Raw genomic sequence first — 24,284 nt, forward strand, 5'->3', positions numbered from 1 at the left:
GGGAAAAAAAAAGCTGGGAAAAGGAGAGGAAATGACCTAAGAAGAGAATCTTGATTTTTCCTTAGTAATGGCCTACCTTAATCTCATTTACTGACCACAAAAAAATACTGCAAGGCAACACTAGTGAAAGAACTATTTTGAGAAGGCTTTATAGTTCGAACTTCTTGGACACCCTCTACCCCAACCATCCCCCTCCCCCCACCTGGCTAAAATCAAGCTGCTCACACTTTGTGTTCTAAGACACTGAAGGTGGAGCTGGCCCTCTGTAGATTTGGGGTGGCGTTGGGGGCAGAGAGAAGGCCTTGGACTTGACCTTCCTGCAGGGATGGTCAAGGGAGGATTTCTTCTCTTTCGTTATTCTAGATAGGGCAACAATAAAGACCCTGTAAGCTAAAAATGACTGCATCTGAGAAGGGCAAATGGGAGGCAGCTGCACTAGCTTCTGATGCTTCTTCTTACTGACTGCTGGAGAATAATCCTCATTCAACAGGGAACCCTGGAAACCTCTTAGGTTCTGTGGTGGCCTAAAGCCGACAGCCCAAGACATGTTGCTTTGTGGTGGGTAAAGGGCAGGCCTTAAGCAATTATGTGCAAGGTACGTACGTGCTGAACGTATCCATTTCTCCAGTCAGATTGATTCGTTCAATCAGACTTACATCAACTTTTTCCTTGAGTTTTTCTTCTAGCTATTAAAAATGAGAGAAAAACATGCTTAACAATGATCCAAAGGAGTATCATCATAAGAGCACGTAATATTTACCAAGTTTGATGATTCAGGTACAATTCTGGGCACTTTTCATGTCCTAACTCACTTCATTCTCACAACCCCATGAGGTAGATTCTACTATTATCTTCATTTTACAGAAGAGAAAATGGAGGTGTGACAGCAGGGCCAGGAGTCAAACTTCCTCCAGAACCTTTGCCCTTTAGCCCTGGGCTGTCCTTGTCTCTTATGACACACTGACAATTCATTTCATTAATTTTAAAAAGATCCCAGTTTTCAGGATCCTCCCTGCTCCATGAACTAAATGCAGGCTCGCTCACCAGTACTGGAAGCCTCTTGCGGTGAGCGGCAGTAAAACCAGTTCAAGTATTCACTGAGTGCTACGACGGGCCACCCACTATGTTAAGGTGTTGGGGATACCGAGGTAAACAAAAGAAACACAGTCTGCCTTCGTCAGCCTACAGCCAAACAGAGAAACACTGGCCACGCTCCCAGCCGCCTCAAAGAAAAAGACAACTGACCAAGAATTGTAAACATCTCAAAGCATCCCGGGAACTGACTCACCCAACAATCTCAAAGCCATTGATTATACAAACTCAAGAATAATGAGTATTTTGTCTTAAATTTAAAAATGCTCTTAGGGGTGTGTAAATTCATGTAACCTTTCAGAAGGTAATTTGTTTAAAAAGCAGAAATGTAAATACACACACTCTTTAAAACAGCAATTTCACATCTAGAAATAGACTTCGACGAGAATGAGTATGATATACAAAGATCCCCGAGTACTCTTTGCAGCATTCATGAATTCAACCACAATTTTCAGAAAGCCTGTTTTGTGCCCAGCTCTGCAACAAGAGTATATATGAGTTACTAAGTGAACAAAACAGAGAAGATACTCTTTCCATGAAGCTTCCATTCTGATCTTATTTATGTTAGTGACAACTGGAAACAATCCACATGCTTGTAAGGGACCGATGAAGCAAATTACAGTAAAGGCTTTCAAGGCTTCAACTCTTCAGTGGCCTTTTCCTGTTAAACTGAAAATAAAATCCAAACTTTCTAACTATGATTTGGGTTCTGTCAGGCTCTCTGGCTCACATCTTCTTCCCCCCTTGCCTGTTTGGCTTCACTTTGTGCTGTAACTTAAGGTCCTGGAACATACCAAGTTCACACACACCTCCTCAGGACCTTCATACTTCACACTTCCTACTTTGTCTTCCTGAAACGCTCCTTACTCACCCTTCCTAACCGGCTTCCTTGCTTTGCCACTCCCCACCTCCCAACCCTTCCACACTCCTCACCTGGGAGTCCCTTCGCCCACCCTCGGTCTCTGCTTCAATATTACCTCTCCTCAGAGACGCCCTCCTTGACCAGCTACTTCAGTAGACAACTCCCTACCTAGCACTCACCACAAAATTGAAGTTACATCTTGGCTACTTATTACTGTCTTGGCTCCTCCTTTATTCTAAATTCCCTGACAGTAAAAAACTATCTACTTTGTTCACTACTGTTAATTAACGCCAAATACAGTGCCTGGTCCTTACCACAGTAAGTGCTTCCTGAAGAGCTCTTGGATGAAGGAACGCAACAACAGGTGTAAAAGTGTTACACAATTAATGAGCCGATATCGATAATTGGTATTGTTTAAGTTTTTATTTTCCAATTCTTGTCTCTGGTTTCTCCTTCCATTTCTTTTTGCCCTCTTCCTGCAATTTTTTTCCTAAGGAAACTGGATTGTTTGCTCTCTAGAATTTCCCATAGGTTGGGTTTTGTTGATTGTATCCATGAGGTATTAATTAACATGTTCCTCTGTTCCTTGTATTTTCTGTAAATTGTAATTTGATGTAGAAGCCTGATCAGATTCAGGTTCTTCTCTCACTCTCTCTTTTTAAAAAACCTATTTCATGATGGTGTTGTGCGCTTTTTTTTTTTTTTTTTTTTAAAGACTTTACTTATTTATTTCTTATGGAGAGAGAATGAGAGAGCACAAGCTGGGGAAGTGGAAAGCAGAGGGAGAAGCCAGTTCCCTGCTGAGCAAGGAGCCCAATGAGGGACTCGATCCCAGGACTGTGATCAGGACTTGAGCCAAAGGCTGAGAGGCTCACCTGACTAAGCCACCCAGGCATCCTGGTGTTGTGTACTTTTATCAGGAGATACATGATGCTTGTCTCTTTTTTGTAATGTCAGCAGCCATTGATGGTCAATGCCAGATCCCTTATTTCATTAGGAGATATAAAAGAATGATATTCTAATTCTTTTCTTCTTCATTTATTAGCTAAAATTCTGCTATAAAGAGGTATTTCCTGGGGCCCTGGGTGGCTCAGTTGGCTAAGCGTCTGCTTGTCCTCCCTCTGCCCTGCTTGTGCTCTGTTTCACTTAAATAAATAAAATCTTAAAAAAGAGAGAGAGAGATATTTCCCATTGTCAATGATTTCCTTAATCTGAGGTATAAGTTCAATAGGAAAGAAAGGTTAAGAACTTTCCCTTTATTTACCAGTATTTAATTCATACCAGTGGTTTCTTAGGCTCTTCGAAGATAGCAAGTGCACTAAGAAAAGAGAAATCATCAAACCACATGGATATAAACATATCTGATGTTTGTGGTGCGTTGCAGTTAACTTCTCATTGATGTTTATACAGCTCACCTCTGACCAGCAGAGCTTATTCCTTGGCTCCTGTGTTAGGTTCTTAGACTGCTCTCACAAATCACTACAAAACGTGGTGGCTCAAAACAGAAGTTTATTCTCTCATAGTTCCAGAAGCCAGAAGCCCAAAATAAGGTGTTGGCAGGGTTGGTTCCTTCTGGAAGTTCTGAGGGAGAAACTAATCCACACCTCTCTTCTATCTTCCGGTTGCTGGCAATCCTTGGTGTTCCTTGGCTTATAGGCACATCACTCCAATCTCCATCTCTATCTTCATGTGGCCTTCTTCCCTGTGTCGGTTAGATCTCCCTTTCCTAAGGATGCCAGTCATTGGATTTTAGTCCTTGGATTGCATTAGGGTTCACCCTAAATGCAAGATAATCTCTTGTTGAGATCCTAACTTGATTACAGCTTCAAAGACCCTATTTCTGAATAGGGTCACATTTACAGGTACTGGGAGTTAAGACTTGGACACATCCACACATCCTTTGGTACAAGAAGCCCATTATGGCTCCTGAATCCCTCTGAAATGACCGTCACCATCTTTGATATTTTTCTTGCTTTTTGCATGACATGATGCTCCACGCTCACCTTGTACATTTCCTCTCCCAGACCCGCAATTACTCAATTCTCTAGGAATCTCTGGTTTCTTTTAGGGGACAATGGTATTTAGAGATCACAATATAGGTGCTAAGAATGACTTTTTTTTTTATTTTTTTTTAAGATTTTATTTACTTGACAGAGAGAGAGAGAGATCATACATAGGCAGAGAGGCAAGCAGAGAAAGAGGGGGAAACAGGCTCCCCGCTGAGCAGAGAGCCTGATTCGGGGCTTGATCCCAGGACCCTGAGATCATGACATGAGCTGAAGGCAGAGGCTTAACCCACTGAGCCACCCAGGTGCCCCTAAGAATGACTTTTATGATCAGTAAAAATAATCTTCACTAGGGACACCTGGGTGGTTCAGTCAGTTAAGCATCTGTCTTTGGCTCAGGTCATGATCCCAGATCCTGGGATTGAGTCCCAAATTGGCTCCTTGCTCATCGGGGAGCCTGCTTCTCCCTCTGCCTCCTGCTCCCCCTGCTTGTGTGCACGCTCGCTCTCTCTGACAAATAAATAAAATCTTAGAAAAAAAACTTCACTAAATAACAAAAAAATTGGCTACATCTATCATGAGTCATCAAAATGATCTTTGATCTACTAGTACTTCTAGAACTTTTAAGAATCTGTTGTAGAAAAATAACGTAAAACATATTAGATGTTCTTTGTAGGAGTACTTTAGAAGCAAAATCCTGAAACAGCATAAACAATTATGAGGGATACTGTGAAATAATTAATGGTATTATCCCTTAATGAAATATTATGTAACAATTAATAATGCTGCTAATAAAGACATTATAGAAACAGGAGAAATGCTAGTGCTGTGATGTTAATAAAAACAACAAAGGGATATGAGACTGAACTAAGTTAAGATAATAGCATACTGGGGCGCCTGGGTGGCTCAGTGGGTTAAAGCCTCTGCCTTCGGCTCAGGTCATGATCCCAGGGTCCTGGGATCGAGCCCCGCATCGGGCTCTCTGCTTACCAGGGAGCCTGCTTCCTCCTCTCTCTCTCTCTGCCTGCCTCTCTGTCTACTTGTGATCTCTGTCTGCCAAAAAAATAAATAAAATCTTAAAAAAAAAAATATAATAGCATACAAAACTATGTTCATGAAAAAGGACTGAAAGAAGTACTCCAAATTGCTAACACGATTATGTGATGGTGATGGGATTAAGAGTCATAATTTTTATGTTTTTTCCCCCTTTTGGTTCCATGGTCATTTTACTTTTTAATTTTTTAAATTATTTATTTATTTATTTACTTAATTGACTTCTATTTTTAAAATACTCTAGTGTGTGTGTGTGTATGCACGCGCACACGCACACGCGTGTGCATCTTCCTTTTCTGCACACATCCAAAACAGTTAAATAGATAGATAGCGTTTCTTCAACACCAAACTCTGAGACCTCTGTCTTGGAGGTCCTCACAGACACTGCTGTCCTGCCCTGGGAGTTCTTGGGGCTAAAGGGAGTACTGTCTCTGACTCCAAGGCCAAACCTTGCCAGATCATTCCCTGTGTGATTCAGTGTGACCACATCCCCACAGAGAGCAAGCTACTGCCTCTGGCTGGCTTAACCTCAACTGTGAAGCTTTGGGGGGAACACTTCTTATTTTGGCCTCCTGTATTCGTGCCCTGGCTCACAGGCACTCCGAGCTGTACTGTCTGAACCATCACTTATGACTACCTTCCTGTGATCCAGACATGTGTAAATAATAAACCCGAAGAGGGGGCAAGAGCACAACCTTGTCTAGTTCTTTTCCTTCTCTTGGCCTTAGGTGAATTCCAGCCTGAATGTGAAAAGGAACTTCTAATCCCACGTTGGAGGCTAAGTGAAAAATTCTTCTGGGTCTTCCTTCTGCTAATGGGGGAGCTCCAGGAGCAGCATCACCCTTTCCTGCTTCACAGTTCCTGAACGTCAGCATCCAAACAATGGTTGTTGGTTTAGGCAGACTGGGAATGCTGTGTACATTTCAGGAGACGCATAAAAGCCCAAAGGATTTTGCTTAGCCTCGTAATACTTCTGAGAACGGAGTCACTGTCTGTGACTCATCGCCACCAGTGGCCAGGTCCTAGCATCGTTAAGTCTGTCACTGCTTTTCTCATAGGGGAGACAGTGCGACTGACCTACTTTCAAAAGGGCATGTCCTCTGAGCAGCTGAAACTAGCCTGGGGAGGAGATCGGTCAGACTTTCTTCCCTGGTCTCCTTTTAACAAGGCTCTGCTGTAAGATGGCTGCCTGGACCGTCTGCTGGCTGCTGCAGTTTTCCTCTATGACCAACCAATCTGCCCAAGGCTGTACGTGGCTTGTGAGGGCCCACACTTTTACCTACTGAGTCAGGAGGCCCAGATGGTTCTGGAAAAGGCAGTGGCGGGCAGCTCACCTGCTGGGTGGTGGCCAGACAGTATTCGGCTGTGCTCAGGATACTGCAGATGAGGCAGAGCTCCTCGAGCGTGAACTTGGCTACTTCCGAGCCTTCCTTCTCCTTGAGGAGGCTGCTGATGGTCAGCCCTCCACTGCTGCTTGTGGTTCTGAGGAAGGGGAACAGGAAGTGGTTAGGAGGGGGCTTCTCATTAGCTTCCTGAACTGGTAACTGCCCATCTTAAGACAAAGAAAAGGGGGAAGGAAAGGCTGGACGTGGCCCAACAAACCCACATACAATGAGCCTTTTCCTACTGACCTTACCTTGACTATCATCTGTTTAAGTTCTCTGACCATCAGGAGCAGGAAGAAACAATTCCAACAGTGAGCCAGTGACCAGTCATAGTAACTATGAGGACCTGGATACTTGCAGAGAAGGCTGCTGAGTGGCCTCTGTTTAGCCTGCCATCTCCTGATCTGGAGAGCTCATTCAGGATCATCTGTAGCATAAAGCTTGTTCCACCACTGTTTCAGGTAAGAAAATCCTGCACAGGAGTTTGTACATCGTGCTTGTGGTGGGGTACCAAGGTGAATGCTAATACATGGTTCCTGCCCAAAGCCCCAACTGCCTCCTCCCTGCCTACTGATCTAATCACGTGTTCACAAAACGTAGGAAGAGTTATAAAACCTCCTGCTCTTTCAACTGTGAGAGTCTAAGTTCTTTTTAAAGCAGACAGAATTCAGTGACATTTACCTTAAAAACATCAAAAAAATAACCTTAAAACTGCCCGGTCTTCCTAGTAGTCACAGATTAGAAAATATCTTCATTTCCAGCACTGACAAGGGTGTGAGGGTGCGGACACTCTCTTGCACTATGGGTCAGGGGCATGAAGCTGTCCAAACTTCCTGGAGGTGTATTTCACGAGCTTAAAAGACACATTCACATATATGACCCAGTAGTTCTACTCCTGTTCAAGGATGCTTTCCTGAGTGTTATTTAAAATACTAAAGTAGTAAACCCAACCTAATGATCAAGTAAGAGAATGGTCAGTAAGAACGTCAGAAGCTCAGTGAGGTTCTCCTGCATACTGGATTAGCATGACATCATGAAAAGTGCTGAATGTTCTCTGCTGGCCTCCCAGATCCATTCGTTACTCTTCCCTTCCCTTCTCTGTGGCTCAGGAAACTGACCTCTACAGACTTATCACTCCGGGTCCCTGGTCCTCTGGCCTCCTGTTGGGTTCAGTCAAGTCACCAGGAGATGCGACAAGAAGGTGGACAGGTAGGGGAGAGAGAAGTCTGAATCCTAACAAGGCCTCCGACTCCCTGTGCTTCTGTGTGGGGCTGGCAGGGACTGTGGCTCTCCATTTTCTGTGTGGCAACCACTTGTCCACAGCCCCAGCTCTCAAGGGAGTTTTAAAGTAGTAACAATCACCGCCTAGTATCTGGATGCTTCAGAATCCTCTGTTGGCTCCTTTCACTTTGCCCCCATTTCTGTGAATAGTTGCTTTGGTAACAATACCCTAGCTGAGTGCATCATTTGTTTCCTGCTGTGACACATGGGGAAAATGCCGGGGCAGGACGATGCTGAGTGAAAGCAGCAGGGTATAAAACTCCAAGCAGTATAGTCCCAATACCCTTAAATAAACAAAACCACAAAATCAAACACATTATATTTATAAATAAAAAACCAGAAAAACATATACCAAAAGGTTAAATTTGTTTTCTCTGGGTGGTGAGATTATAGTTAACTTTACTTCTATCTTTCTGCTTTTCTGTGTTTTCTGAACTATAATATTTTGATGATCAGAATAAAAGTTATTAAAGAATCTTAAAAATGTTTTTATCTTAGTCAAAGAAATTTTCATTGGTGAAATATATCTGTTACTTCAAATCTCTGGTTAGAGTATAGGGCTTTTATTTTCTTTCCTCCAAATAATGTAAAACTCCCATATATGACACATTTTAGTGAAAATAACAGTAACTACCTTCAGAATTACTGAATTTAGCCATGGGGATGATTAAAAACACTAAATTCCAAAGCATTACTTTAGATCATAATCTACCATAATTGAAATTGCTATAGAACCAAAAATCTTTGGCTCCATGCCCAAAGGGGAACCCAGTGTGGGGCCTGAACTCACGACCTTGAGATCAAATCCTAAGCTGAGTTCGAGAGTCAGACATTTAACCAACTGAACTACCTAGGTGCCCCAGAACCACAAATCTTAAAACTTTAGTCGAACAGCCATTAATTTCAATTAATAAGCAATATAGCAATATTCTAATGTCCCAGAATACAGTGAAGCCACTATAATTAGGGGCTGTGCTAGGCAACCCCCTCTCCCCAAATCCTACCATACCTTCAAACATCAGACTATATTCAACAAGACACACACCATAAGAGAGACTTTGGAACGTAATCAGATCGAGGAAAAAGCAGACTCATGCCTCCCATGTGCTCATCATCCCAGGGTATGCTCTCATTGAATGAAACTGCCCATGCTGTTTAAGAGTGATTGCTACCACCACCTTACCTTTTTTGGCCAACAACCTATTGTTGAACCTAGATAAATTAAATACATACATAATGGAACGACTCCCTTGGGTCCACTGTGGTTAAGATCTGACCTGTGTTGGCAGCCAGTGTGGGCATTTCCTCTAAGGGTCTTGATCAGCTGTGGAATCCCATTAGAAAGGAAATAGTCTCAGACCCTCGGGAACTCAGTAAGAGTGTTTCCTTGAGACTCTTAGCAGTTCAGTAAACAATGTCAGAGGAGATTTCCTTAGATTCCCATACTTAGGCATTTTCAGAATCTTACTTCCCCACTGAGATCAGAAAGAACGGCACTCACTTGGGTAGATTGCCAGAGAGGATTTTCCAGGCATATTCTCGGAGGTACTTCTGGAAAATGGTGGTCAGGGCGATCATTGGCTCCCCAGTACTGAGCTGGGAGCACTGCACCATGCACTTCTTGTAGTAGACAAAGAGGTCAGCACAGCTGGGGAGCACGGCACCCCCTTCGTCAGTGTTGGGCTTAGGTGGCCCCTGGGCTTTGAAATCGGCCACAAACCGATCAATCAGCTCGCCAAGGTTTCTAGGAGGAAAAAAGTCTATGATGTTATTTCAAGAAACATAAAGCAGGGGCACCTGGGTGGCTCAGTGGTTGGGCCTCTGCCTTCGGCCCAGGTCATGATCCCGGGGTCCTGGGATCGAGCCCCACATCGGGCTCTCTGCTCGGCGGGGAGCCTGCTTCCTCCTCTCTCTCTGCCTGCCTCTCTGCCCACTTGTGATCTCTGTCTGTCAAATAAATAAAATCTTTAAAAAAAAAAAAAAAAAAAAAAAAAAACATAAAGCAAATGTGCTTGCCTGTCATGAGTGAACCATTCCTAATGCTCTTCACATTTAAAGCTGGACCATTTCCATCCCTATCTTCATTAACTACCACCAGCACTCCGACAATAGCAGCAGCAAGAACATTTGGCATTTACATGTGTGCTGCTCTATACTTTTTACAGGCATTTCATGATCACATCTGACCCCAAGCCTCTGTGAGGGAAGCTAAGGTATTAGGGGACCCTCTAAGAGATGAAAACATTAAGGTCTAGAAAGTTTGTCACACAATTTAGTGGCCCAGCTGAGCCTAGAAGCTACCATTTAAATGCCTGCCCTGGTCCTACTACCCTATCAGCACCATCTCCCCTCTCCACAGATGAAAACCCTAAGTAACAATAGTGATCATTTTCTGAACACTTACGATGTCCCGGGCACACACCATGTCAGCACTTTATTTTTATTTCTTTTTTTATTTTTAAAGATTTTATTTATTTATTTGACACACAGAGAGAGAGCATAAGTAGGCAGAGAGGCAGGCAGAGAGAGAGGGGGAAGCAGGCTCCCCGCTGAGCAGAGAGCCTAATGTGGGGCTCGATCCCAGGACCCTGAGATCATGACCTGAGCCAAAGGCAAAGGCATAACCCAATGAGCCACTCAGGCGCCCACGTCAGCACTTTAGAAGCGTCCTCTCACTAACTTTTCACTCACTCTTCCCAGTAACCTTACAAAGTAGATAGTATTCCTGTCCTCATTTTCCAAAAAGCAAGGAGCAGAAAAGTTAAGGACCTTGTCTGGGGTCACAGAGCAAAGGGGTAGGGGACCCGGGATTCAAAACCAAACGACCTGGCTCAAACCTCATGCTTGTAACCACTCTACCTTCCCATCTCCGAAAACACAAAAAGGTTCTGATGTCAGCAAATAGTCTGCTATCGTTAACCTAAATGTGCCCACGGGACGGATACCTGAGCAGGGAGAAACAGTAAAGAAGTATTCTAACATTTTCCTTCTCCTTTAATGTAGTTTTTCTCCTTAAAACTTTGAGAATTGAAGGTGTAAAAAATCTTGGGAGAAGGCAGGGTGTGGCAGCCCCAGGCTTGTTGCAGGTCATGATGGTGACAAATGGTGGCAGCTGTTCCCCCATTCCCCTCTCAAACATCACCGAGTGTGCCTCAGTCATACTGAGTCACCACAGCTCGGGTCCAGCAGGGCTCTCTACTCATTGTTTCCTACACTGTTGAGCTGTACGAAGAATGGGAGGAGTCCCCACCCCTTGACATTTTATGTCTTTTTAGGTTACTGTCTCAGGCTACAGGAATCCAGCTGTGCTTTCAAAATGTATTTATATAACAGGAAGACCAAGACAAGAACCACACACAGCATCAATTAGCAGGAATAGGAGAAAATTTGACATTTTACCCAAGAGCTTTTCCTACTGAAAGTTGATTATACCCAGATGTTGCCACTCGGCCCTCAAAGAACTTCAGGCCTGGGCTGGGTCCTTGTGGTGATGGGTCAGTGAGCAGGGAAGGAACTCGTTAGCCAACCTGGGAAAGCTGCAGGGTCACAGCCCCCTTTCTTCGCCACCTCTGCCCGCCCCACCTTGCCATCTCGCCACCTCTGCCCATCCCACCTGCACAGGGCCCCTCCACTCCAGCCCGACTCACCTTAACTGCCCCCTGCCCCGTCTCTGTTCCTGACTCTGGGCCCTCGCCTGTGATGCCTGGATGCCTCCCCAGGCCAAGATGCTCCCCTTCACCTCTCCACTCATCCGTAGGCTCAGCCCAGATGGCTTCTATTCACGCCAACCCTCTGTCTCAATTTCAACTTCTGTCATCTGTGACACACTCACACTTCATTATTATTATTTTTTTAACACTTTACCCTCCAGCGTAAGGATGTCAAATGTTTCAGAAACATGATGACCTTCTCCCATCCTGGGCCTGTAGAAGGGCTCTCTTTTTCATTGATTTTTGGTGTAATTTCAGAAGCCTTCTTGATACAGCATTCTTGCCTGTCACTGAGGAGCTGAAGCTGGTACATAAGGTTAAAGGGGCTTGCTCTACACTAGAATCTTCTCTGATTCATATGTTATCACATGCTCTCTTGAGAATAGGGATAAGGTTTGTCACTTCTGCTCTCCCCAGGCCTACTCCTCACGCGTATGTGTGAAGCTAATCTAGTTATGTCTGTGCCCAAGACCACCAGCTGAACAGCCCCCACACTGTTTCCGAAGGATGGCAACAGAAGGGTGGGTGTGTGGAGATGGGGCAGGGGCTGGTGCAGTGGAGAACATGCAACAGAAAGCAAAAGGTTGCACTTGAGCCTTCTTAGGAGAGGTTCTAATCGCCAAATCTCTAGTGCCAACAAAAACAGGGGCCAGAGCTCTGAAGCATTTTTACTTTAACCAACTTAGTCCGATTGCCCTACTAGTTGAGGTCAGGATACTTACTCCCCTTGTCTTGTGTTTCAGAGCCAATCCGATCAATCAGATTATAAATTAATCATGCTCATAGAACATAAAGAAAATTTCCACTTAAAAAATCTCTGAAGATCCTCCATATTTTGTAATCTGTCTCCCAGGTTATTTCGGACACTGTTCTCTGTGAGGATGAGATACAAACCCGTCAGAGTAAGCTTCCCTCCCTTACCACTCTACTTTTTGCATCTCCATGCTTCTCTGCCATATGAGACACTGGAAAATGAGTGATCAATGCGTCATAGCACAGATGGTCCAATCCAATTGATTTTCAACTAAGCGCTTCATATGTGCAAGGCTCTGGGTGCCACACATATAAGATATAAATGAGTTCAACTAAAACAACAACAACAACAACAAAGGTTGTCCTTTCTTCCAGGCACCAAACACTAGCCCGAGTTCTGATGAGACCTTCTTGTAAGATTACTGGAGAAAGGAGTGTGTGGCCTATCGAGCTGCTGACTGGTCATGAGGAGGTGTTTTTTAACACCATAAAATAATTACAATCAAGTAAGAGTTTATAAAGGGTCAAGTCCTGATCAAGATGTTTCTGTGTATGGGGGTTAAGATATAGCATCGGCCCATCAGAAGCTTTGGTCTATTTGGGGAGCTAGGACCCTGAGGCTCAGGATATTTAAATTTCAAGACAGCAATAAAATCCTAATTTGGCAGTACAGACGATATGAACAATTTGTTGCAGACGAAGGAAACTAGAGAAAAAATTTCGCAGCAGACTCAGATGAGGGAATAAAGGCCTGGAGTCAGAGGGGAGCACAGAACATGGTGTGTGGAAGGGGGGATGTGAGGAAGAGGGGATGTGGCTAAGGCAGAAGTCATGAACTGGAAAAGTGTGATGTACAGTTTGACTTACACAGTCCTCTGTATTCCCACAGCAAACCACTGGAAGCTTCCTGCCTTCACACCATACACCACAATCAGGGCATTAGAAATACAACGTCCTCACAATGGCCCTGAAGAGAAGGCATTCTTATGTCCATCTTGTAAATGGTGAAACTGAGGCTGAGCAAAGTAATATAGCTTGCCTTAAGTCACAGAACTCGTTGGAGCTGAAACCGGAACTTGCGGACATCAGACTCCAAAGCCCAGCTCTACCTGCTGTACTGTGCTTTGAGTTTACGATACCCACACTACGGTGTGGATGGTATCTTTCACCCCTGCCCCTGCAGCGTGAGCTTTCTGCCCAAGAACTGTAGAAGCATGTTGGGGAGCCATGCGAACTACTGCTGGGGGTCCCATCCTGCTGATCAGTGAAGTGACCCAGGAAGAGAGACGACCGCAGAACAGTTTCCGCAGAGGAACGACCAAGGCGGTTTCTTCTGGTGGGTTTGCAGTCCGCATCCCTAGCAACAATATTCGAACCAGAATGACACAGAGAAAGGAAGACGGCAGTAAGACAAAGCTGGCAAGGAGGTGAGCATGGGCAGTGCCGTTTGGGATCCCCAGGAGCTTACAAAGCTTGTTAATTCAAGGATACTAAAGCTAATTTGCACCCCTTCCTCCCCTGCCCTTGGGTTGGGCTGAGGATTTGGCTCTGGTGTGGCCAGTGGGGGTGGGGAGCCAAGATATGGCTTGAGCACAAATGGGAGATGGATTACACACAGGTAAGTGAAGGAAGTAAGTAAATCCATGGAATATCTAGGGAGCCAAGTTTTTCACTGCTGCAGAGTGTGGTCAGAGATGGAGGAAGGGAAAGGCAAAAATAAACCCTGTTGTGTTGGATCAGAATTCGAGTCAGCATCAAAGGCTTCTGCACAGCAAAGGAAACAGTCAACAAAACCAAAGACAACTGACAGAATGGGAGGAGATATTTGCAAAAGACGTATCAGATAAAGGACTAGTATCCAGAATCTATAAAGAACTTACCACACTCAACACCCAAAGATCAAATAATCCAATGAAGTTAAATGGGCAGAAGACATGAACGGATATTTCTGCAAAGACGACAACCAAATGGCCAAGACACACATGAAAAAGTGCTCCACATCACTTGGCATCAGGGAAATACAAACCAAAACCTCAGTGAGATACCACCTCACACCAGTCAGAATGGCTAAAAGTAACAAGTCAGGAAATGACAGATGCTGGCGAGGATGCAGAGAAAGGGGAACACTCCTGCACTATTGGTGGGAATGCAAGCTGCTGCAGCCACTCTGGAAAACAGCCTGGAGGTTCCTCAAAAAGTTGAAAATAGAGCTACCCCACAACCCAGCAATCGCACTACTGGGTATTTACCCCAAAGATACAAATGTAATGATCCGAAGGGGAACGTGCACCCGAATGTTTATAGCAGCAATGTCCACAATAGCCAAACTATGGAAAGAACCTAGATGTCCATCAACAGATGAATAGGTAAAGAAGATGTGGTATACACATACAATGGAATACCATGCAGCCATCAAAAGAAATGAAATCTTTCCATTTGCAACAATGTGGATGGAACCAGAGGGTTCCATTATGCTGAGCAAAATAAGTCAATCAGAGAAAGACAATTATCATATGATCTCTCTGATATGAGGAATTTGAGAGGCAGGGCAGGGGGTTATGGGGGCTAGGGAAGGGAAAAATGAAACAAGATGGGATCAGGAGGGAGACAAACCATAAGAGACTCTTAATCTCAGGAAACAAACTGAGGGTTGCTGGGGGATGGGGGGATAAGGTGAGGGTAGTTGGGTTATGGACACTGGGGAGGGTATGTGCTACGGTGAGTGCTGTGAAATGTGTAAGCCTGAGGAATCACAGATCTGTACCCCTGGGGCAAATACTACATTATATGTTAATAAAAATAATTTTTTTTTTAGATTTTTTTAAATTTATTTATTTGACAGACAGAAATCAGAAGTAGGCAGAGAGGCAGGCAGAGAGGCAGGCAGAGAGAGAGGAGGAAGCAGTCTCCCCGCTGAGCAGAGAGTCTGATGCGGGGCTCCATCCCAGGACCCTGGGATCATGACCTGAGCCGAAGGCAGAGGCCTTAACCCACTGAGCCACCCAGGTGCCCCTGTTAATAAAAATAATTAAAAAAAAAAAAGAATTAGAGTGAGCATAAACTCACAGGTTTTAATATACAAATTGGCTTAAAAATAGACACAGGTGTATATGTTTATACATGTATGTACACACACATATATTTCTTCACTCTCTCAGCTGCATGGACCTAGAAGCAGGACACTCAAGCAGTAATGAACATACCTGATGCCCAGAACTTAGTTTTTAAATATCATTCCCTGGCAAAGAAACAAGAGAGCCTGGAAAAATGGGTGATTCCTGGGCTGGGGTAGGAAAATACCAGATGAGCTGGTATATTTTATTGTGCCAAAAAGCAAGGGCCCCAGAAATGATAGGTGCATACAAAAAGCATGAAAAACCAGCCTGCAGGGGTCCTGGTGGCCAAATCAGGGACAGTTTGAGCAATAAAACAATGATGGATCCTGAAAGAGGAAAAGGACATCAGTGGAAAAACCGGCGGGAAATCCAAATAAGGCCTGAGTTTAGCAAACAGAACTGTTAACTCGCTGGTGTGGTAACTATCCTGTGGTTATGTAAGACGTTGACATCAGGAGAACTTGGGAGAAGGGAATATGGGAAATCTGAGCTATTTCTGAAACTTTTATGTAGGTTTAAGTTTATCCCAGCATAAACTTAAATAAAGGTAATAATGGCTATAATCCACTGAATAAAATAGGAATCCAGGAGTATGTGCTGACATAGTAAGTGGGGGAAAGAGAAAGCTTTTGAGAACTAATAAACGCAGAAGAAATGATGGTATTAGAAAAAAATCATCATTCAGCAACTATCTTAGTAATAAATGATTCAGGCAAGTATCAGCGGGAAGTGAAAGATGAGAAAAAGACTGTATGATTTCAACGTTTCTCCTGACAGTTATTGTTATTAATTACTTATTAATAAAGAGAGAAGCCTGGCAGACTCCAACTAAAGAAAGTATAATAAATGGGGCACCTGGATGGCTCAGTGGGTTAAGCCTCTGCCTTTGGCTGAGGTCATGATCTCAGGGTCCTGGGATTGAGCCCCACATCGGGTTCTCTGCTCAGGGGGGAGCCTGCTTCCCCCTCTCTGTGCCTGCCTCTCAGCCTACTTGTGATCTCTCTGTCAAATAAATAAATAAAATCTTAAAAAAAAAAAAAAAGTAAAATAAAAATGAACACCACAGGCTGTAGGGCAAACTGATACTGAACGGCTCCTGATGTGAATTACTGAGAAGCACCCGGCCCCACTTCTGCATAAATCATTGATCATGAGGAAACATTGGTTAAATCCCGACGGAAGGACATTCCACAAACGAACTGGCCTGTACTCTTCAAAAATTTCAAGGTCATGAAAGATAAAGAAAGAATGAGTTGTTTATCTGGACTGAAGAGACCAAAGAGATGTGACAAGTGTCCTGGCACGGATCCTTGATCTAGAAAAAACATGACGGGGACCACCAGGGAAATGGAATGGAGTCTACAGATTAAATGGTACTAATGGATCAAGTTAACTTCCTGATGTTGACAGGTGTGCTACAGTGAGGTAGACCGCATGCTTATTTATAGGAAACACGCACTGAAGTCTCAAGGAGTAATGGGGGCACTCTTGCCTGCAAATTGAAGAAAGTGTCTATGTAGAAAAATCTCTTCTCCAAGGGTCAGCCAGAGAAAATCCCTGCATTCCCAAGATGGAAAGGTATATGAACTTCCTTCTGGAACATAAACAAAAGTTGAGAAAGCCGCTTAAAGCATACAAGGACAGCTCAGCCAAATCTGCTAAGGAGATGGCTTTGGGGATATTCCTACTTCCTTCGTCCTCCCTAGGTCCCGGCTCTGCAGTCTTCCCACTGCTGTTTGGCTTTTGGCTGGCACAGGTGCTGCCAGAACTTTCTCTGGGCAGGTGGGAGGGCCATGTCAGGCCCAACAGAAAGCTGGCAACACTGATCAGGCCACCCAACCACTGACAAGTCTGGGACAAGAGCATCAGACGGGCAGGGCAGGCTAGGCACGGTTCCTGACTACTCGTGCCAAGTGCCAACATGTCTGCTCTTCTCAGCCTCGCCACTAATCCTGTGAGGGGAACGTTACTAACTGCGCTGGAGAGAGGACAAAGCCAACTCCGAGAGGTTAAGTACCATGCTTGAGGTCCCAGGCTAGTGAGTACAGAGTTCTGACTCAAATCCAGGTCTGTCCGGCATCCAGGCCCACGCTCTTTCCACTACACTCTGTTGGGTCTCTGTCATCGGGGAGTTTGTGAATGGTCTAAAATTTTCCTCCACTGCAGATTTTTTGAGTCAGAGCTACAAGAATGAAATAAGTACCAAAACAGTCCCCACCTGAGTTTCTTCCCTTCAGATTCTTGGACAAAAGGGAGGAAGGGCTTTGCAGAATCCCTTGAAATTGCTCTCAAGATAGTGTGTGGGTTTATGTGATTTTTTTTGGGGGGGGGGCAAGAGAGTCTACAGTTTCACTGGGCTCTCAAAGGGATCCGTGACTCAAAAAAGGTTAATAGCCATCGCTTTAGGCATTATTTTGACTGATTCTCTGCTTTAAAAGTTGAGGGAATTGATTTCTTGAACTCTCTTTTCTACTTCAAGTCTTTGCTGCTTATTCTGGAACGACAACGGTACAACCTACGCAATTCTCCTCCGAGTAGCTCCTGCTACATCCCCGGGGCTGTGGAAACATCCTAGCGAGGCCAAGCGGCAGGCTGAGTGGCCAGCACTTCATTTTTCAGAGAGAAATGGAGAGTCCCTAAGGAAGGGAGGTCTGGCTCTCTGCCCGAAGTATCACGAACAATGAGTATACTCTATATGAATCAAGGCCATGTGAAAAGAGTAGAGACTGGAATTATGATAATTCAGAAAAACGATTCTCTAGACCAGGAAGGTTTGGGAAAAGTATGTGGTTATCTCAGATATGCACTTTCAAGTCGGGATCCAACAGCTTTTAAACCTCTCTAAAAATAAGAATTTGGGTTGGTGAGGGAAGAAGGGGTTTTGTCCAAAAATAGTCATCCAGGTGGGCTGTGCTAAGACCTGTTAATCTCATAGGTAAACAACAGCTCTTCTACCTGCCCCTGCACGTGTCCTATTGACTTCCTGAGAAAGAAGTTTTTAAAAAAAAAAAAAATTTATTTATTTATTTGAGCGACAGAAAGAGAATGAGCGATGGGGAAGGGGAGAGAGTGAGAAACAGACTCCCTGCCAAGCAGGAAGCCCAAAATGGGGCTCAATCTCAGGACCTGGAGATCATGACCTTAACTGACTGAGCCACCCAGGCACCCCAGGGAAAGGGTTCTTGTTCTTTTTAATAAGAAGACAGGGTGTTCCAAACAAGCAAAGAGTAGTAAGTAATTACTGCCTTTCTGTGTGCCTTCAGACAGAAGCCCAATGGGTAGGGAGGATGAGGCAAATTGGCTTTACAAGGCAAAACATAAAAGTAACTCTTCTTTGGGAGGGATGGCAGGTAGGAGGTTGTTTTCGTTAACACAGATGGCTCTTCTATAAAGTTCATTTTCTACGACTTTAATAACAAAACTTTAAAAACAAAACTTTTAAAAACAAAAAAATTTTGTAATTGGGGACCAAAAGAGTAGACATAATCTACAAAATCAAATAGGTGAATAATAATAATGTTCTATGTAGCGATTCCACTGGAAATAGTCTCTTAATCTCATGGTTTATGTCTGAAACATATTTGGAAATAAGAATTTGCTAACTCACAACAGAAGCATTAAAAAGGGGGGGAGACTAAACTTTAGTGCCTAAATGCTTTCCCAGAGAACTCCCTTAGAGAACTTTCTCACAGGCGCTATTGTGCTCCCAGCGTGAGCCACTGTCTGGTTCTCCCAAGTGCGTTCTTCAGACAACGAGGTCTCGTCTCAGAGTAGGGCCAGCCTGCCTCCAAAAACCTGACCTTTCCAAAATCTGGCTTCCAGTGTGGAAGGGCCTTAACAGATCCTCTGGCTGTGGACAGACTCAGGGATGAGGAGGGGGTCTTCCTCCTCTGTATGAATAATGGACATTGGAACTTGAAGATAGTCCTCTGACTGTGAGGAAAGTTGGCAGCAGAAACTTGTGAAAATTTTCAGGAACTCCTGAGTTTGTAAAAAAGTATATATATTAAATGGATGATAATCCACAAAAGAAAATAAGAATCCACCGTCCACACTGACATAAATAAACACAAACACATGGGGGGACAGGAAGAAGTGCTTCCTTACAGAAGAACTCCAATCAAAGAGTAGAGGAGAAACGATGGAAACAGAAAATCAGCATTTGGCAAACACTACAGTAATAATTGCTTCAGGCAGAAATCATCAAGGGATGTCAAAATGAGTGGGCAAAGTGTGAGGAGAAACAGGATATTCACACACTCCCAAAGTATCCCCCCACGAGATACTTATTAGTTACAAAGAGAAAAACAGTAGCTTCACAGCAGAGGAAGCTAGCTGGCAAGCACCTTAAGCCAGTGATCAAAGTTAACATCACCAGTAATGGGACACATCCAAATGACGTACCCAGAGGGACAGAACATCACCTATAGGGGTGCCTGGGTGGCTCAGTGGGTTAATCCTCTGCCTTCGGCTTGGGTCATGATCTCAGGGTCCTGGGATCGAGCCCCGCATCAGGCTCTCTGCTCAGCAGGGAGCCTGCTTCCCCCCCCTTCTCTCTGCTTGCCTCCCTACCTGCTTGTGATCTCTCTATCAAATAAAAAATTAAAAAAAAAATCACCTGTAATGGAATACTTGCCTGCAATGCATAATCTAGATCAAATCAAGAGCAAACATCACACAAACTGAAACTGAGGGCACTGTAGAAAATAACTTGCCAACACTCTGTAAAGTGTCAAGGTCATGAGAGACAAACAAAAGACTGAGGAAATATTCAAGGTTAAGGGAGACTAAAGAGACCTGACAACCAAAGGCATGACAGGATCTTGAGCCAGAAAGTGGACATTCATGGCACAATGTTACCCTCCTGATTTTGATAACTGTGATTATGTATAAAATGGTAGCATTCTCTGGAGGAAGGATCTATGAGAATTTTTTGTAACTTTTTTGTAAGTCTAAATTACTTTAAAATGAAAACCTAAACAAAGTATACTTGAAAACATGTATATTAAAGATTAGGTTTCTTTCTCCATTTTCCAGTGCCTGACATGGTCAAGCCTTGTAGCTATATAAGAGCTCAGTGCCCACGTAGGAAGGGGTTGTTGGGATCCATTTGGGACATGAGAGTCAAACTCAGGCTTCTAAGGTTAGTCAAACTCTAAGATTATGGATAGTATGAATGATAACACTCATAAGATACAAAAATACCCTAGAAGGTTTCCAGGCAGGGTCATAGGAGGCCTGCCAAGTCCCTCCTTTAGCCTCTGGAAGGGCTTATGCCCTTATGAGCCCCAATCATGACCAGAGGAGGGAGAAACGCAGTAGAAAACAGCAAAATGTTCATCACTCACTTGTCCTGGGACTCAATATACACGTAGAGATGAGGCTCGAAACACTTGGAAACAATGCCATGAAATGGATTGTCTGGGGCTTTCGGCTTCTTTGGCTGTAAAGAGGGGGAGAAAAGAAGAAAGAAACCTACGCTTGAGCCATCTTCGCAAGTTTTCAAGCAGTTTCAAAGAATACATCCCTTCAAAGTTGACTCCTGACACAGATAAGTAGCACTTGATGTAAGTGAACTGGGACTGTGTCTTGCATTATGATTCAAGCCAGTCTGTGCACAACGAGCCAGCTTTGTTAGCGTCACTGACTTGCCCTGTATGGTGAAAGATTTACTGCTGCTCTGATAACTCATGCACTTTCAATCTGGAAGCTATTCATCATCAGACTGATGTTTTAAAAAATTTAAATCCTAGCTAATACCAGTACCTTATATTTGTACAGTGCTTTAGAATTTCTAAAGTGCTCTCATGTGATAGATTTTTCACAGCCTTCATTTAGTGATTGTTTTTATAGACCAAGCACTTTATATGACATAACAGCTCATCTATTCCTCACAACAACCCTTGGTGTAGAAATCAGTACTACCACATTACACCTAAAGGAAGGCTCAGAGGGTTCTAGTAGCCTGCCCAAAGGCAGACGGTGAAGCTTCCTACCTCCTGAACTACAACTCTTTCTGATACAGCATTGCTTTGCCACGATGGCTCCCAGACTGTTGAATTGCACTGACGAGTAAATGCAAGAAAAAGAATGGTAAAGGACCAACATAGCATTGCTAACTTTGTTTTGCCACTTTCCATTCTCGTCAGTTCTTAAGAGTATTTTACACCCAAACACTGTAGCAGCAGGAGGGCAGTCCTTCCTGTGAAAAGACAGTTGGTGACCTTATGCCAGATAGATAGATAGATAGACAGACAGGCAGTTTTGTCTTTATTTTTTGCCATGGACCACTGTAAAATGGCCAGCACTGGTCCCCAGTTGATACTTTAAAACTACTGATATACAGGCCATCTAGGTAGGCAAGCATTTAAAAACTGTTTGCTCCCTAATTCCTTTTCAAAATTAAAAAAAAAAAAAAAAAAAAAAGTGAAGATCCTCCTAGATATCTCTTTCAATTTCTAAAAAAAGTCAATTCTATTTATTGTGAAATGCCAACAAAAGGACCCTTAGCCCTTGCTGGTGTTGATACTAGAGTATAATCTGGGTATAAATTGATAACCCACAGCATACCTGTTGGGTTGAACTGTTCATATCTTTTAAAAATATAGGAAAAACTAAGCCCCTAATGACAAACAGAATAATGATTCTCTTCCTCTAGTAACTTTTTTTTTTTTTAAGATTTTATTTATTTATTTGACAGAGATCACAAGTAGGCAGAGAGGCAGGCAGAGAGAGAGGGTGAAGCAGGATCCCTGCCGAGCAGAGAGCCTGATGTGGGGCTCGATCCCAGGACCCTGGGATCATGACCTGAGCCGAAGGCAGAGGCTTTAACCCACTTAGCCACCCAGGCGCCCCCTTCTAGTAACTTTTAAAAATAAAACACTATAATGGTTAAAAGCATCTGTAAAAACTGGAAATGAACACCAAAAATTCAATCTCCTATTTAGCTCTCTCTCTTATCCCCTTCGGAGAGTTCCATGTTTTTAGGGTTTTTTTGCAAGATTTTTAGAAACTCTGGTATTCCCTAAATTACAGTCGGGTTGTTTTTCTTATCAGCCAGAAGCCACCACCAAAGTCAGGTCTGAGGCTGAGTCCACAAGAGACTCCCCAGCCTGGGTTCACCAAGTTTGAATTGGATGGATCCAAAGTTCCACTTCATTTCACAGATGCGCTGAAGTTTCTCCCACACTCCCAACAGTTTAAAATGGCAGATCCATGATTTAGTATAATGGCTGTGTAGGGGTGGTCTTTATCTAATTGTTCTATATTTTCCAAATCAGTTATCTATTATTTCATTCTTTTCAATAAGGTGACTGTTAAATGAATAGATAAATGTGATTTGTCTAACTTATATATGACCAGATATTCTGATTTTATTACTTATTATTATTTTTTTAAAGGCTTCATTGGGACTTATTTTTTTTTTTTTTAAAGATTTTATTTATTTGACAGAGAGATATCACAAGTAGGCAGAGAGGCAGGCAGAGAGAGAGGAGGAGCAGGCTCCCTGCTGAGCAGAGAGCCCGATGCGGGACTCAATCCCAGGGTCCTGGGATCACGACCCGAGCCGAAGGCAGAGGCTCAACCCACTGAGCTACCCAGGCGCCCCAGATATTCTGATTTTAGAACTGAAAACTATAGCCACAATGCCCAGATTAGTCATCATAAGGCTTATATTTATATAATACTTTAATATATTTAATATCAATACAATTACTGATATAGTAATAATCATTAATATATTAATATAATTAATATAGTAATATTAATAATCCTATAATATTTATCCTCTTTATTTATATTTTTCTTGTGCCAAAAATATTCACACGTCTACAGGACAGCTTCTGGTAATTATAAATTGGGAGTTTATATAATACAGAATGTTCTCATGTTTTAAATCAACATATTTTAGGAATGCCTCGTGGCTTAGTCTGTTAAGTATCTGCCTTTGGCTCAGGTCATGATCCCAGGATCCTGCATTGGGCTCCTTGCTCGGTGCGGAGCCTGCTTCTCTCTCTGCCTGCCATTCCCCCTGCTTGTGTTCTCTCTGACAAATAAATAAAATCTTAAAATAAATATACCAACTCATTTATTTATTTATTTTTAAAAAGATTTTATTTATTTGATAGAAAGAGACATGGAGAGAGAGGGAACACGAGCAGGGGGAGTGGGAGAGGGAGAAGCAGGCTTACCGCTGAGCAGGGAGCCCTCTCTATCCCAGGACCCTGGGATCATGACCATAGCCAAAGGCAGACGCTTAACCCACTGAGCATCCAGGCACCCCTAAATCAACATATTTAAAATAAAGTATTTTGTATTTGGCTTTACTAATTTATGTGCAATTTGCCAATTACTGACAATGTTTTAGTTTATCACCTTAGAATGGCTACATTATGAAATTTAAGTTCCATAAATTAGATAGTAATACTGTACTGATATTACATTTTCTGATTTTGATCTGTGGTAATTTAAGTGAATGACCTTCTTGCTAGGACGTACATACAGACATATTTAGAGCTAAAGGACATGATATATGCTAACTTATAAATTATTCCAAAAGAGAGAGAGAGAGACAGAGGAGAAGGGGCAAAAGTAGACAGGGGGAGAGAGAGGGAGAGGAGGAATGTGGGCAAAAAAAAAGGAAATGAGAGAGTAAATGTACCAAAATGTTAACAACTGTAAACCCAGGTGAAGGATATTTGAGAGTTCTTGTAGTATACTTAAAACCCTTCTCTAATTTAGGTATTTTCCTTTTAAAAAGTAAAAAATAACAATAAAAAGCTTGGGAGATGGGAGCCAAGGGCCTGGCAGATAACCCCGGAAACAGTTGTGGAGCAGTCAAGCAATGGCACGTCACCAAAACTTTGGCTAGCCCAGCAGACATCGTGTGGGAAAATATGGGCATTTTTGCGCCTGAGTGAAATAGGGCTTAGAATCAATTTCACAGTCTTAACAACGCACTATAGTTATGGTAGCTGTCACCACCAGGGGAAGCTGGGAGATGGGTACATGGGACCTCTCTGCAT

The 24,284-nt window shown here is 43.3% G+C and overlaps 1 protein-coding gene across 2 annotated transcripts in view; it reads right to left on the bottom strand.

The window, feature by feature from the left end:
• Window positions 1-24,284, bottom strand: part of LOC111151584 (VPS53, GARP complex subunit) — a 142,350-nt gene that overhangs the window by 44,171 nt on the left and 73,895 nt on the right. For both annotated transcript variants that reach the window (XM_022509660.1, XM_022509661.1), the window contains 4 exons: window positions 20,607-20,701; window positions 9,181-9,423; window positions 6,348-6,495; window positions 604-686 (listed from right to left, as the gene is read on the bottom strand). In XM_022509660.1, the coding sequence (XP_022365368.1) occupies window positions 604-686; window positions 6,348-6,495; window positions 9,181-9,423; window positions 20,607-20,701 (569 nt within the window). The remainder of the gene's footprint in view (window positions 1-603; window positions 687-6,347; window positions 6,496-9,180; window positions 9,424-20,606; window positions 20,702-24,284) is intronic.

The sequence above is a fragment of the Enhydra lutris genome, unplaced genomic scaffold (assembly GCF_002288905.1).
Source record: "Enhydra lutris kenyoni isolate GAN:26980312 unplaced genomic scaffold, ASM228890v2 scaffoldscaffold26, whole genome shotgun sequence".
NCBI classification, from domain to species: domain Eukaryota; kingdom Metazoa; phylum Chordata; class Mammalia; order Carnivora; family Mustelidae; genus Enhydra; species Enhydra lutris.